At 42.6% G+C, this 16,740-nt stretch overlaps 1 protein-coding gene across 1 annotated transcript in view; it reads right to left on the bottom strand.

Annotated features, from left to right (window-relative positions):
- The window catches only part of MGAM (maltase-glucoamylase), an 85,856-nt gene that overhangs the window by 20,833 nt on the left and 48,283 nt on the right, over positions 1-16,740 (bottom strand). The window contains exons 24-34 of the mRNA XM_028106470.2: positions 16,099-16,266; positions 13,219-13,371; positions 12,650-12,850; positions 10,721-10,875; positions 9,601-9,769; positions 9,236-9,332; positions 8,412-8,524; positions 6,965-7,090; positions 5,861-5,989; positions 5,497-5,607; positions 5,128-5,190 (exon numbers count right to left, since the gene is read on the bottom strand). Of these exons, the coding sequence (XP_027962271.1) occupies positions 5,128-5,190; positions 5,497-5,607; positions 5,861-5,989; positions 6,965-7,090; positions 8,412-8,524; positions 9,236-9,332; positions 9,601-9,769; positions 10,721-10,875; positions 12,650-12,850; positions 13,219-13,371; positions 16,099-16,266 (1,485 nt within the window). The remainder of the gene's footprint in view (positions 1-5,127; positions 5,191-5,496; positions 5,608-5,860; positions 5,990-6,964; positions 7,091-8,411; positions 8,525-9,235; positions 9,333-9,600; positions 9,770-10,720; positions 10,876-12,649; positions 12,851-13,218; positions 13,372-16,098; positions 16,267-16,740) is intronic.

Raw genomic sequence — 16,740 nt, 5'->3', positions numbered from 1 at the left:
GTGCACAAAAGAGACATTAGCACAAGTTAGACATCTGCTTAGCATCTGGAAAGTATCCATGGACTGTCTTCCTCTTTGTATCAACATGAACGGTAGCAACCAACACCCTAAACTCATTGTTTCACGCACTAGATGCTTAACTTTCAACCTCTGTCCTGCCATTTCCGAAGCTTGACTCAGAGACAAAGCAGGGACCAGGGAGAGACTTCAGCTTGAAAAACATCAGATGGACTGTCAACAGGATGGAAGGCAACATCCAGGCGATCGTCTCCTGTCTCATTCCCACTGGGGAAAGGAGGTGAGGGGTGAGAGATCTCACTAGTGTGCATGTGTTTTCTGTAGTTTCAGAAATCACTGGAAAACTGCACTTGTATGTCAAGTCGCTTGGGAGGAGCTAAAGAGGACATTTTAACACTGCTCCCTTCTCCTTGTCTTCCCCCAAATAATAAAAGCTGTGTCTTTATTTTAACCTGGATCCAAAGCTTAAATATATTATAAGGATTTTGAGAGCAAGGACCTTGTTTTATACTCTTGTGGTTGAGCTTTGTACTCTCCCACAGTGCTTAGCTTCACACGTGATGTGAAATAAATGCTCAGTGCATAATTGTGAATTCACACCTCGGGGCAGCAACAGCAAATATTTTTAAATTTCTATACAGCCCATGTTGCTTGTGATGGAACTTCATGGTTCTTTGTATGTCCCAGTAAATAGGTTCCTCTGTGTTCCTCAGTGCATTTTTTCTTTAAGATTTTATTTATTTATTTGACACAGAGAGAGAGAGAGAGCACAAGCAGGGGAAGAGGCAGGGGGAGAGGGAGAAATAGGCTCCCCGCTGAGCAGGGAGCCCGATGCGGGGCTCGATCCTAGGACCCTGGGATCGTGACCTGAGCTGAAGGCTGACGTTTAACCGACTGAGCCCCCCAGGCGCCCTGGAAACCTCCAGTTCTTATACTCAATAGACAAAAGGCAAGTAGGAACCCATATGTCCAGATAAAAGGCAAAAAAGGAACACAAAGAAGAAAACAGAAACGGAACAGAATGCAGGGATCCAGCTCGCAGAGAAGTGAGGGGTAGTGAACCACATCACTGAGAATCTCTTAAAAGGGAGGCACCCCGAGATGCCTTTTTGCTAGAAAATAGGTGTAGAAACATGGAGCCAGAGGAAGAGAACCTTTCACCAGAAAGAGAGCTCTAGCTCAGGCAGGCTAGAAACATAGTATAGAGGAGGGAGAGAGAGGACTGGGTAAACAGAGTCAATACCAGCCACGCCTGAATCACAACGAAATCCCATCCGGGATACAAGTGAGCAATTTGACCAACCCTAAATCATTAGCCTCACTGAAAGGTACTCTGATGGCTTTTACCCATGAAATACATGCTTTGCCATTCTCCAAGGTATTGGCTCTGCCTCACTGCCGTCTGTATTCAGCTCTTGCCTCGTTACTTCTGCCCTCACTTTCCTCGGTCTCACCTCATGAGGTACCCACCTGCATGTCTGGCCATAGGATCACTTATCACCACCCACCGTGTGCGTGCTACCAAAGTGCAATTCTTAGCCCCAACCCTAGACTTACTGAATTCAATCTGAGCTTCAGACTCAGCAATCTGCTTTCCACAGGCTGCCTGCTATATGTTTGTTTGTTGGCTTGTTGTTTGTTTGTTTGTTTGTTTTATACTACCCTCAGCCAAGCCAGACCTGGGTATCTGTAGCTTCGTCCCCACCGGCCTTGTGAAGCGCGTCTTATTAATAAAAGTAGTCATAATTATTCCATCTACTGAGAATCTCTTATATACTATCAAATACATATCATGACTTCATTAGGGTGCCTTCATTAGAGTCTCTAATAAGAAACACAATTGGCATTTGGGGCAGGAGAATTCTTCATGGAACATCCCCTACAATCAGAACTATGAGTGTCCCTAGTCACTGTCCGCTAAATGCCATTTGGTGCTCCCCTCGTAATAACCAAACTGCCCCACAGATTTCCAAATGCCTTCAATGGCTGATAAATTGTAGGGCAGCCAACCTCTTCATTACTAAAGTGGTCCCTTTCCCAGTAGGATTTAAAAGTCATGATATTGGCATTAAAAAAAGATACATAGACCAATGACACAGAATAGAAAGTCCAGAAAGAAATCTACACATATACCATCAATTAATCTTTGGCAAGCGTGTCAAGAGCACACAGTGGGAAAACAATAGTCTCCTCAAAAAATGGTGCGAGGAAAACTGGATATCCACGTGCAAAGGAATGAAACTGAACCCTATCTTACACCACTCACAAAAAATTTTCAACCTGAATTAAAGACTTAATTTTTTTTTAGGGGTGTCTATTTCTTTTTTTTTAATTTTTTATTGTTATGTTAATCACCATATATTACATAATTTGTTTTGGTGTAGTGTTCCATGATTCATTGTTTGTTCATAACACCCAGTGCTCCATGCAGAATGTGCCCTCCTCAATACCCATCACCAGGCTAACCCATCCCCCCACCCTCCTCCCCTCCAGAAACCTGTTTGTTTTTCAGAGTTCATCATCTCTCCTGGTTCGTCTCCCCCTCTGACTTACTCCCCTTCATTCTTCCTCTCCTGCTATCTTCTTCTTTATCTTTTTTCTTAAAATATGTTGCGTTATTTGTTTCAGAAGTACAGATCTGTGATTCAACAAAGACTTAATTTTTTTAAAGTTCTTTTCATTTATTTATTTTTTTACATAGGCTCCACACCCAGCATGGAGCCCAACGTGGGGCTTGAACTCACGACCCTGAGATCAAGACCTGAGCTGAGATCAAGAGGCAGATGCTTAAATGACTGAGCCACTCAGGCGCCCCAGGACTTAATTATAAGACCAGAAACCATAAGACTTCTAGAAGAAAACAGGGGAAAAGCTCCCTGACGTTGGTCTTGGCAATGATTTTGGGGGAGAATCTGACACCACAAGCATGAGCAACAAAAGCAAAAATAAACAAGTGGGACTATATAGAACTAAAAATTAGCTTCTGCACGGCAGAGGAAATAATCAATGAAATAAAAAGGCCACCTAGGGAATGGGAGAAAATACTTGCAAACCATATATCTGGTAAGAGATTAACTTCCAAAATATATAAGGAATTTATACAATTCAATAGCAAAAAAACCAAATAAACAGATTAAAAAGTTGACAAAGGACCTGAATAGATAAATTCCTAAAGAAAATATACAGATGGCCAACAGGTACAAGAAAAGGCACTCAACATCACTAATCATCAAGGAAATACAAATCAAAACCACAATGAGATATCATCTCACACCTATTAGGATAGCTTCTACCAAAAAGACAACAGATAACAATGGTTGGTGAGGACAGGGACAAAAGGGAACCCTTGTGCACTGCCGGTGGTAATTTAAATTTGTACAGTCACATGGTAAAAAATATGGAGGGTCCTCAAAAAATTAAAAATAGAATTACCATGTGACCTAGCAATCCCACTTCTGGAAATATATACTGAATAAAATGAAATAAATATCTAAAGAGACATGGGCACTCTCATGTTCATTGCATTATTCCCAACAGCCAAGATGTGGAAATAACCTAAGCATCTGTCAGTGGGTGAATGGGTAAAGAAAATATGGCATACATACATACAGTGAAATATTATTCAGCCATGAGAAAGAAGGAAATCCTGCCATTTGCAACAGCATACCTGAACTCAGAGGACATTACGCTAAATGAAAAAACTACCCAGAGAAAAATAAATACTATATGATCTCACATGTGAAATCTAAAAAAAAAAAAAAAAGGTTGAACTCATGGAAACAGACAGCAGCATGGTGGTTACCGGGGGGTAAGGGAGTGGGGGAAATGAGGAGATGCTGGTCTAAGGGTATAAGCTTTTATTTTTAAGATGAATAAGTTCTGGAGATCTAATGTACAGACTGGTGATTATAGTTAAAAATACTGTTTTGTATACGTAAAAGTTGCTATGATTGTAGATCTTAAGCATTCTTACCACACACCAACAAATGGTAAATATGTGAGGTGATGAATGTGTTAATTAACCTGATTGTGGTAATCATTTCATTATATATATATATTAAATCACCACACTGTACAATTTAAATATGTACAATTTTATTTGTCAGTTATATTTCAATTGTGTTAGGAGAAAAGTACTAAAAAAGAAAATGAATGAATGAATGAACGAATGAACATCAAGGAGACCCTGAACTTCCCTGGCCTGGCAGACTCCTGTGTCCATGTGGTCTGCCTGGACCAGCAAACGTCAAAGAGTCTCAACCGTGAGGAGCAACAGAGAGAAGAGGAAGCTAGATTCTCTCCCTTGAATCCTTATCTAAGATCCATTACAAGTAAGAAGTTGTTCCATGGAGAAAGCAAGTTTTAACATAAGGCTGGAAACTGGGAGGTAAGAGCAAATTAGAGCAACCCAAGGAAGGATGGGGGATTTTTTTCTTTTTTAAGATTTATTTATCTGAGAGAAAGAAAGCACAAGCAGGAGGGGCAGAGAAAGAGAGAATCTCAAGCAAACTCCACGCTGAGCAGAGCCAGATGCAGGGCTCGATCTCATGACACTGAGATCACGACCTGAGCCAAAACCAAGAGTTGGACACTTAGCCAACTGCACCACCCAGGTTCCCCAGGATGGGGGGTTTATAAGAGTGAAGATGGAGAAGCCTGTCCATGGAAAACAGATGTACAGAGACAAAGATCCCATCTCTAAAGGCAGTGTTTAGAGACTATGTTTAAAAGGGATACTCAAGAACAACGATAAAAACAACAATAAATACACTCATTCAGGGAAAACGGTATTTCTTGGGAGGTAAACATTTCATGGGCCTTTGGAATCTGACAGCCTTGGATTTGAAATCAACACTTGGTTACCTAAAACCCCAGAGCAGTAATTTAAGCTCTCTAAATCCTAGTTATGCTGAGGATAATAATCCCTGCCTCCCAATTGGGAGTAAATATTACACGTAGAGTGACTGGCACACAGATGGACACACAGGACATAATCCCTCAGTGTATTCCTCATCACACCCACATCCACAGCATGGGCATATCCACTATCCTGAGAATGGCCGCCCCTCCCCAGCAGCCCTGACTTCACCCATGTCCACAGCCCTTTACCTTCACTTGAGTCTCCCAGTCTAGAGACTCGTCTATAATGACATCAGGGAAATCAGGCCACACCTGTGGAGAGAAAAATATTCGAAAGCAATGCACTAGATAATTTATCTTATATAGTACTTCCTAAGAAACTATAAACCGTAGTCGTAGGTGGTAATACTTCGATTTTGATCTAGAAAAGTGGATCCCACAATGCACACACATACATACATACCCTAAAAATTCCTTAACTGTGTTGACAAATATTGATGGACAAAATGAGAACCTCTGATCTCCGAACCCAAATGGAAAAGGCCCCGAAACAACACGCACGAACACACTGTCACCCACCCCAGGCTGGGGATTAGTGGATCACCATTCCGGTCATACCTTTCCCCAGACAATGTCTCCGCCATCTGGAGTCTTGATGAAGACATCATCCTCCACACCCCTAGTGAATGCAGGATAGGGCTGTGTCTCGTTACCAGAAATAGCCGGGTCCTGAAATCAAAGCACAGATCAGGTGAGAAGTACAAATCCAGAGAACAACTCGGGACAGAAAAAAAAGAACTCTTTAAACAGCACCAGCTTCCGCCTGAACCATAGTGCTTCCGTGAATCCTGGGAAATACACCTTTCTTACTGAACCTCAAATTCTCTGCTTGTAACATGGAAGGAAACACAATAGAGAGCTTTCTCCACCAAAGCCAATTCACTGTCCTCAACAAACTCCACCCATTCACAGAGACACTAACCAGAATGAGGATGACCCTCATCCCATCAGCCTTCATGCGTTTAATCAGAGCTGGAAATCCCATGAACTTGGGGCTGAGGGTGAAGTCCAGCTGCCGCTCCATGTAGTCGATATCCGAGTACTGCACGTCCTGGGGAACCACAGGAGGAAAGTGAGTGGCTCCTGCTTGTAAAAGACCAGGTACCAGGTGAGAACAAGCCTCCACTAACCAGTGGTGAATTTCAGAGGGCTTTCTTTTGACTTTTTCTAACCTTAGGTATCAGGTATTAGATTTTGGGACATTTTCAAATTTTCAGTCATAAAATAGAAAATAAAAACTCAATCAGCAAAAATAGGATGATAATGCCTATCTGGCAAGGCTGTTGGGAGGATAAATGAAAAGAGCAGATGAGAAAGTGCTTTGTGAAAGGCCAGTAGGAGTGACTGTGGTTACCTTGCCCAAGAGGCTGCCTCTGGGATCAGTGGTTCACTTTCAGAGAAGAGAATATAATGTAAACTCCCCAGCACTAATACAACTGGATGGATGGTAAATCTATCTTTTTTTAAAAAAAAGCACCTGGGATTGCTTTAGAATACCCAGGCCTGGAGGTTATCAGATATAGCTTTCTTATTAAAAATGAAATATTGCATGCCATGCTTACCATTAAAAGCAACAACTGTAAACAATAGAATAATAAATAGAAAAAAATAAAATATGTAAGAAGTTCATGGGATCAGTTTTCCGATTCTTGGACCCCTCTTGCCCTCCAGTGAAGGACAGAATTTGTTTCCATATTTATTTCATCAGGAAACTGATACCCAAGATCCCTATCTTCAGCCTTAGCTCAAAGCTGAGGGAACACTGTACCAGCAAAGTGTTGGAACTGAGGTTATATCTGCACCTATGGTGATCTGACTAAATTAGGGCATTTTCTTTTCAATTAAGCAAAACTACTGTTTGGGCAACCTTTTATCCTTAAGATAACAAAGATGTTTTTGACCAAATGTTTTAAAGTGATGTGGTTATAGGAACCGCCCCCCTCCAAGTCAAGCTAATCCAAATACAGGAACAACTAGTGTAGGCCATGAGGTCCCAGAGCCAATCCACCACATATGGAGAACATACATAAGGGATCTGGGCAGCCACCATCTCATCATACAAGCTGGCAATCTCAGAGTCGTTCTGGTATCCATAGCGACACAGCTGAAACCCCAAGGACCAGTAAGGAACCATCACTGGCCGACCAATCAGCTAGAAAATAGACAGAAAATTTAAGTCCTTAAAAAGGAGAATCTGGATTGAAATTGTCAACAAATTAATAAGAACATCTTTCAGTGTCCCAAGTTGGATAATCAACGACTTCAAAAATGGAGAGAAACTGAGAGGATGCAGAACCACTGGGATACCTCAGAGAAAGCTTTCTGCTAGATCTTACCTCTTTGCCTAAGAATTTTGGAAAATCTGATTTTACTCTGGTTCCTAGAGGCAGTCTAGCTTGCTGTTTCAGGATTCAGAATCTAGAGGCAAAAGGCCTGGCTTACCACACAGGCTCCAATCTTGCTGGCTATGCAGCCCTGTGCAGAAGTTAAAAAACCCTTGTTCGTCAGTTCCTTCACTTGTAAATCGGGGATGCTAACAGTACTTGCTTCATTAGTGTTTCTTTTGTGAGGACTGAATGAGTTAATATATGTAAAATGATCAGTAACATGTAGTAAGTTATATACATGTGTGTTGCTACTGCCAAAGTAACTGTCATGACCACTGTGACCACCATCACTACTAGCACCATCACTATTACAACACCACCACCACCTCCCCCACCGCCCCACCTCCCCGACCACCTCCATCACATCCACCACCACCTGTACCACCATCTCCACCACCTCCACCACAACCATCTCCACCACCACCACCATCGCCTGCACCATCACCTCTACCATCCCGTCCACCACCACCTGCACCACCACCACCACCTCCACCACCATCATCACCTCCACTCATCACCTCCACAACCACCTCCGCCACCACCACCACCCGCACCACCACCTGCACCACCACCATCACCTCTACCACCTCCCCAACCACCTCTGCCACCACCTGCACCACCACCACCACCACCTCCACAACCACGTCCACCACCACCTGCACCACCACCTCCACCACAACCATCTCCTCCCCCACCACCACCACCTGTACCACCTCCACTACCACCTCCATCACCTCCACCACTTCCACTATGACCATCTCCAGCACCATGATCACCTCCAGCACCACATCCAACACCAGCAGCTCCATCACCTACAATACATCACTACCACCACCCTCCATCACTATCATTGCCACTGCCACCACCGCCACTGGCACCACTACTACTTCTGCTATTCTGCAATGCTTTGAGAGGCTGCAAATTTCATGGTTATTGGGATATATTTCTTGCTCCTCGTTTTATAGTCTATCTTCCGGAAGGATCAACAATTCCAGGTCTCATCTAAGAGTTATGCTAATAAATGTGGATTTGGGTACTCAGAACCTACTGTATGAATACATGATAATCAGTTTAATTCCCCCCTACCTCAGTATACTGCTGAGTGACAAGCTCTGGAGTTGGCCCCAAGAACACATAAAAGTCCAGAATTCCTCCTATGGTGCGATATGTCAAGGCAGGCAGGGGCTGGAATGTCACATCTGAAAATATAGGAAAATACCAATCAAGCTGGAACCTTCAAGGTGAGGAATTACCCCTGAAATTCTTACCTTTTCCTTCTTCCTATACCTCTTTATTAGGGAGTATTAAGAGAAAGTATTTTTACTATACCTACATAGAATTGAAGAAGTTAAGTGAAAGTCTAAGGGTGCTACCCCTGGACTTTTTTGCCATTGGGTTTATTATTTTTTATAATATGTTCTGTCATTCTGTTCTTTTAAAATTATTACTCTAACTTTCATTTGAGAATAGTTTAAGACTTAGAAGAAGGGGCAAAGGTAGTACTAGAGTTCCGTTGTACATTTTACCCTGCTTCCCTCAATGACAGCATCTTATATAACCAACGGACGTTGTCAAAACCAGGAAACTGACATTCATATAAAACTATTAAGTCAGGGATAGATCTGACTCTGATTCGACCAGTTTTTACGTGCATGCTCCCCACCACCACCTCCTGATTTTCCACCTCCTTTCCAATACACCGTATAAATTTTCTTCACACCTTCACACCCCCAGAATGAGCACTCTTACCCATAGCCTCACCACTAATTCAAATTAAAAAGATGGCTCCCACTGGCTGACCTCCAGGATATTTGGGACTCACCTGGTCTCTCTATCCCTTCTTACATCCCCTCTTACATGTTGCCAAATATGGTTCACAAAAAGAAGGGGAGATGCTGGCATCACCTTACCCATGGCATTGCTGTTTAGCAGGAGCACCCCATGGGCACTGCCATCCTCCTCCAGTGCCATGTAGTAGGGGTGGACTCCATAGGAATTCTTCTTATACTGGGAGAGTCGTAGGAGAAAAGTGGTAAGAGGTTAAAAGACATTGTGGCCAAGAAAGAAACTCCACAAAAAATGACTGACGGGGTACGTCCCGTCCATCTTCTCTGTGCAATAAACTAAATACACAAAAAACAAAGGAGACTGAGCATTGGCCCACTCATCTAAATGCGGAAATGTGACCATCTAAGGTGAGTCCGGGAAGACGAAGAATGGAGTGTACATAGTGCATAAAGAGAAGCAGACACAGATCCCAGATGTTTGTCCTTACCCCCGGGGGCTGGTCTCTGGAAAACATCCCCCATGTGTGCCAGTTCAAGTCTCTCCGAAAGGCCGTGTGCTCAGTTTCCCCAAAGCCATAGATGTACTGGGAGGGAAGGCGAGTGGAGATGCGGATGAACATGTCATTGAAGGTAAAGCCAAGGAGCTGAGAGTCCCAACTGCAACACAAAAAGGAGTATTTGGAAAAGACATGGGCTATCCTGTTGGCTTCAAGCAGCTGACTTTTCAAGGACAACAGGACTCTTGATTCCCTCTCCCACCCCGAGCCCTGTTAATCCTCCAAACAAACACAAAGTCTATTTGGTTAAAATAATCTTAGTGCACCTGCTACAAGCCCAGGAGTGAGCCTTCATTCTTCTGGTTTCCTCTCTCACTGCTTCCCTTCAGTTCTCTTTCCCGGTCACCAAATCTAATCATTTTTTACATCTCGGGTGCTACCACTCCACACCAGCCCAGGGTTCCACTCTTGCTCCTCTATATAGTCCCTTTGCTACTTAACATCCGGAGCAATCCAACTACAATGTGTTCCAACCACAACGGGCATTCCCCCCCACCATATGGCAGGTGTTGCTCCTGTTTCATGGCCTGTGCACTTCTTATTCCATCTGTCTGGAATGTTCTTCCCCTTCCCCCAGATCTCCACATGGGTGGATCCTTCTCATCCAAGTCCTATTTCAAATGTCACCTTCTCTGAGACACCTACTCTGACCACAGTATCAAAAGCAGTAAACTCCCCATAACTCTTGATTACCCTGTTCTTTTTCCTACAGAGCAGTTGTCACTACCTAAACTTCCTTATTTATATTTTAACTTAAGTTATCTTTGTTATTGATCATTAATTTTTGCCATGAGAAGAGAGACCTCGTCTTCTAGAATCCCCTAATATAGAGATAATATATACTAACCACCCCATAAACATCGGTACACATAAGTGCCTCAGTAGTTATTGCCAAGGGACTAAAAATTTCTCGTAAGAACAGGCCCCAAGGGAATAATGTATTCATAAATCTGGAAATGTATAGTGTGATGCTTTGAGCCCGGATGTCTCCAAGGACAACGGACCTGGCAGTGCAGGGAACCATCAGTTCCAAATCAGACTAGCCACCTACATCACAGTGCCTGTACTCTTCCGGCGAATTTCAATCCCAAATGGATTCTTCTTAATGAGGACATCGTAGAGCTGACTCTCAGAGGTGCTGGATGGAACCGTGGGTATGTTGAGAGGGACTGGGACTTCATACCGATTATTGTTGGGATCATAAATCTAGGGTGAGTGGGAAGAAAATTAGGAAAATATAGTATTCGAGAAACCTATATCCTTAGCAGCAACTTGGTATCTTTGACATGGAGGCTGAATGCTGTCTTTGTCTTCATTAAGCTCATGATACCAGGGATTTAGTTACCATATCAAAGAAAATGTTAGACTTGACATTTCGATCTGAGTCTGTCATATCTCATTTTTAAGGCCCCTGTTACAGTTAACACATCCACTTTGACATTGGTGATACCTTGGAAAATCAGTATGGTATCAGTTTGGTACATAGAATATATTATTTATTACTTTATCTGTGGGTGTATGTGAATATCTGAAAGCTTCTCTGAATTGAAAAAAAGTCAAAAAACATGAACTCTATTTGATCAAAATAATCATAGATGTCCTTGCTACAAATGGCATCTAAATCGATTCACTGAGTTCGCTCTCTACTCCTGCCCGATACTGTACTATAGACACTGGAGACACTAAATCAGACAAGACACGATCACTGTTTTTAAGAAATTCACATGCTGACAGGAGGTAAAAGAGGCACCCACAATACCTGGGTGATGATACGCTCATGTACAGCTACATGGGAGTGTTGTGAGATTATAGAGAAGAAAATGCCCAACACGGTTTCTGGAAGACTGAGATGATGTCATGGGCAAAATACAGGCTGTGTGTTAAAACCTTTGCAGCTGTTAAGCAAGCACAGCAAGGAGATGAAGTCAGTCCTGCTAGAAAAATAAATGCAAAGGCCCAGAGTATTAAAGCCAGGTCAGAAAGAGGCAAATGCTAGGGGGATAGCTGCTGTGTGATCAGGACGTAGAGGAGGAAAGGGTTGAAGCCAGAAATGCGAGCAAGTTCATTTAGTTCAAACGCACTAGGTGCCTACCACAGGCCAGTGCTGTGGTGAGGATAGGAATATCAAAGAGCATCTTCCCTGCATCAGAAGATGTAAAAGGACTCAGCCTAGGTTGATAGCAGTTCGTGATGAACCTCTTGGGCAATGCCCAATGTCTTCCATTTACTCTTTCAGTAAACATCTGAGTGCTGTCTACCAGACTCTATGTCAGATTTCAGAAACACAAATATGAATGGAGAAATTCCTGTCTTTGAGAAACTTACAAGTTAGTAGAGAAATAGACATAAGAACAGCCTGTCACTCATCCTTAGGTGTAATTAAAACATAGGAGAGAAAGAGATCTCTACACTCTCGCGGCTATTTCTCAGCTATCTTAAATTCAGCATCCTAAACTGAACCCATCATCTTATTTGGCCCAAGCCCAAACCTTCCAGTGTTCCCATTCCAGGTAACGTCACCGCCATCCATATAGAGACACACGCCAGAAACATGGCAATCGTCCTTGATGCCTCCCTCTCTCTCATCGCCTACTTGCAGTCATCACCAGATCCTATGATCCTACCTTCTCAATTCTCCCACCATTCTCTTCCTTTCTTATACCTGGTCTCCACTTGGCTGCCCACATGGACAACCGAACTGGTAGCCTCCTAGCTGGCCTCTCCTTTTTCACTCTTGTCTTCCCAACCATTCTCCTTAGGGTAGACACAGTGATCTTTTCAAAATGCACATCAGAAGGGGCAGCACCAGTCGATCAATGGTCTCTCAATGCCCCCAGGATAATGATCAAGTATACTGCGGCATGGTTAGCTCAGAGGAACGCACTTATTTTAGGGTTCTGTGACCTCGACTAGCAAAAAGTAATGGAACTGCCAAGTGCCCAGTGGGCACTTGACACATATGTGTACTGCAAACACATACCTTAAACTGCAGCATGTCATTCTTATGGTGGGTCACACGCAGACGGAGGGAGGTCACGGGTACTGAGGGCAGAGCAGAGGCATAGACCGAAGACTTTAAGGAGATGGTCGCAGTGGCTCCCTGTGAGTCGTACTGAACATTGTCGACAGAGTACAGATCATTGACGAAATAACAAAACGGGACTCCAGGGGAAGTGGGTACCTGGAAAGGAAAGCTAAGGTCAGCTCGGCATGCGGTCCTAGAATTATCAAATATAAAGGGGCTAGAAAAGGCCATTTACAGGGAGATAAATCCAGGCCATCACTCACTTCCTTATATATTCATTGGTAGTGACGTAAGTTTAAATTTCTGGTCTCCTTACAAGGTATTTGTAAAAAAAAAAAAAAAAAAAAAGTCCCACTCCTGTCCCTATCTATTGTTTATATCCAGATACAGACTCAGGTTCCTTTGGAAGTCCTGCCTTTCTATGGGTTTTAGGCAGTGACACAGGTACTGGAGCTCTACGCTCATGAAACTGTAGGTTGAGTGGCAAGGATTTCGAGGCACGCTAGCGTCGTCAGCATGGTTACCTCCCAGGCACAGCCACGGGCAGTACAGTTTTCTGCAGAAGCACCGCTCTCATCAGGGAAACAGTCTATTTTTTCTGCATCCCTTATCTTCAGGTCCCACTCCACCGTGTATGCTTCTCCCAGGATAAGATCAATTCCCGTGATAAGAGCAACCTGTAGGGATGGGCAAGTGACAAGGAAATTTATCCCCAGCACAAAGGCCTTGCAAGATCTGAAACCTCTTTTAGGAGAGGAAATAGAAACCAGAGTAGACTCTCAACAATCCAAAGTGACACCCCACTGGAGCTTCTAGGAAGAGAGCTACGTGGAGAGAGGGGAAGAGTGCAAATGTGCCAACTCTATCAGAATCTTGTATGCCACGTTTGGAAGAGAATTAGGCCAAATAAAATCTACTGTGATCACCCATTTTCTTTCTTTTCCTGACTCCCCTTCCTCTTCCTTATTTGGACAAGAAGGCCTTCTGTGTTTCCCCTGGTAGCATAACACACATGAGCTCACGGGGCCATCTGAAATCGAGCTTATGTTCTTGCCTTCCACTCCCTAGCCTATTGTCCTGCCTTGGTCTGGAGTGGTGGCAAGAACAGAGGAGTAAGAGTCATGTGGCTTGTGTTCTCAACTCCATTCTGCTGGGGAAACTTAGCCAAATCATTTCAATTCTTTGGGTCTCAGTTTCATCAACAGCAAAAGTGGGGAGTTGGCAAAATCATTACATTTCCTTCCATTTCTAATATCCTAACAGCCCAACCTATTCATTTCTCCAAGACCAAAGCCTGAAAACCCAAAACCTTGCTTCTTTGAGTCCCACTAATTCAAATATTTAATATTTGCTATGTATTTTTATCTCTTCTTTAATTAGCAATTTCCATAGTGCAGGTCCTCATTTGCCCAGATTTACAAAAGCACACTCTACGGATAATCACCCCTTTTCCAGGCTCTTCTCAGTCTAAATTCACCTTAAACTTCCCTATTCTACAAATCTCATGCCCCAGACCAATGCTTTCATAATGGCACAGCCTTGATTCAAGGATTCATAGGACACACTTTGAGAATCCAATCTTCTCACTTTGGCATCTAAGACCCTCCAAAACCTGACCACAAATTATTTGTCCAAACTGATCCCCTCCCTATTCTAGTTATAGAAAACTCACAGACAAATGTCAGGGTAGTCTCAATCCTTAGATTGGCTTATTCTGGTATCTCAATCTTGCATGCTTTAGCTAGACAAATGCTCTTTCTAGGAAAATGGTGCCCTTTTGTGGAATGCTCTGCTAGTTGCCTGCCTTATATAAAAGTTCCCTTCTGACTCACTATTTCAGCTTAGAATATTAAAGTTCACGATTAAGAACTAAATTTTTAAGCCCAGCTAGAACCCTGACTTCTCCAACGGCTTTGCTCAGCTAGGCCATTACGCTTCGAACATTAAATTAGATATAATGTCAGTTAACATTTCCTCTGTGTTGCTTTGGACTGCCTGTCCCCTTCCTGGTAGTTTCCTGTGTATAAACTGTGTCTCCCCACCACCCAAATTCAAGCATCAACATTTCCTTTGCTCTTATATTAATTAATTTAACAAATATTAATTGAGTTTGTTTTCACATATGCACCTTTCAAATGGCTTGCCCTTTGCTGTACACATAACTAACCATATAATGCAGTTGTCCTTTGAACAACATGGGTTTGAACTGCATGGGTCCATTTACACGCATGTTTTTTCAATAAATACAGTACAGAACTGCAAATGTTTTCTCTTCCTAAGATTCTCTTAATAACATTTTCTTTTCTCTAGCTTGTTTTATTGTAAGAATACAGTACAGAATTCTTATGATATATAAAATATGTGTTAATCGACAGTTTAGCCATAAGGCTTCTGGTCAGTGGTAGGCTATTAGCAGTTAAGATTTGGGGAGTCAAAAGTTATTTATGGATTTTTGATGGCATAGGGGGGTCAGTGTCCCCCATGCTGTTCAAGGGTCAACTGTACTTTATTTCTAACTTTATAATGTAGGTATCCTCAACCTACGTTATAAGGCAAAATGGCCAATGCAATCGATACATCATTATAGTAGAATGCCAGATTTACTTATTTTCTCCAAATTTGGAAGATCTCTCACAAACATGCTGACCCAGCAGCTCCCAGCCCCAGATCATCTGGAGGACCTGGAGCGAGGAGGATGGGAGAAAGCATTCCTCAAATGCTAAGATACCAGGGGAACAGATTACAACCTGCTCTGGAGCATCAGGTCTCATTACAACTGATGAAAAATTATTTTTTATCATTATCTAACCAAATAAGTAGCCATTAGCTAAGTTGAACAGATTTTTTGACTTGAAATATTTCTCTAAAATGTATGTGTTGGAGAGAAAGTCTATGTATCCGAACACAGTAAAAAAAAAAAAAAATGCACTTCAAAATTTTAATTAGTAAGTATCCCATCTCCCACTTTGCCTTTCTAGCTTCAGTCAGCAGACTTCAGACTCACTTTGCCTCTAATCCCGTCCCCCACACTCCACACTTCACTCTTCTTCTGTCCCAGTCTCAATCCTCAAGTCCACTTATTCTGATATCTCAATCTTGCATGCTTTATCTAGACAAATGCTCTTTTGCTCTTTTGATTGATGGGCAAATGAGGGAATGAATAGTTGAGAGAAACAGAAATAGATGAAAAGAGCATTTTATCTTCTTCCAGTTTCTCAGCAGCTCCCTGATCCATTCTAGCTCCGGCTTACCCTTTGCTTTTTTTTCTCTCCTAAGCCTCTTACTTCCCCACCCCAGATCTCAGAGTGTGCCCTGGTCCTTCAGGAACCCATACGACTTTGGCAAGAAGGAACACCATAAGCTATGAATTCTTGGTAAACTATCTCAACAAAATTAATTTTTACCTGTAGGTTAGAATCATAAGTGACATTAGGAGAAATTTGACTTGGGACACCGTTGTGTTTCACAGTAACATTGGTAGGTTCCTGGGTCCCAAGAAGTTTAATCTCTTTAAATACTAAATTATTGGGGTCTTTGTAAGTTGACCGCAAAATCTTCACCTCCAAGTAGTTCTGCAAAACAATTAAACACAAAGGTCTGCTGATTGGTTGTGAAGTCACTCAAATATTCTATCGTAGACCAGATACCCAAAACTGCTTTGAATGCCTCTTAAGCTGTCTCTACTAACATGTGCTCAAGGAGTACCAACTTTTTCAATACTCTCCTGAGTGAAAAAGAGAGAAACACACACAGAGAAATTTTTTTAAACTGCATTTTAAAAGACTGGCTACTCCAAGATGTCCATCGACAGATGAATGGATAAAGAAGATGTGGTATATATACACAATGGAATATTATGCAGCCATCAAAAGGAAGGAGATCTTGCCATTTGCAACGACGTGGACGGAACTGGAGGGTGTTATGCTGAGTGAAGTAAGTCAATCAGAGAAAGACATGTATCATATGACCTCACTGATAGGAGGAATTCTTAATCTCAGGAAACAAACTGAGGGTTGCTGGAGTGGTGGGAGGTGGGAGGGAGGGGG

This window comes from Eumetopias jubatus, unplaced genomic scaffold (assembly GCF_037043125.1).
Source record: "Eumetopias jubatus isolate StellerSeaLion01/CBP00866 unplaced genomic scaffold, mEumJub1_p1.0 scaffold_14, whole genome shotgun sequence".
Taxonomy (NCBI): Eukaryota; Metazoa; Chordata; class Mammalia; order Carnivora; family Otariidae; genus Eumetopias; species Eumetopias jubatus.
The sequence above is the reverse complement of the archived record's forward strand: the minus strand, read 5'-3'. Positions and strand labels throughout refer to the sequence as shown.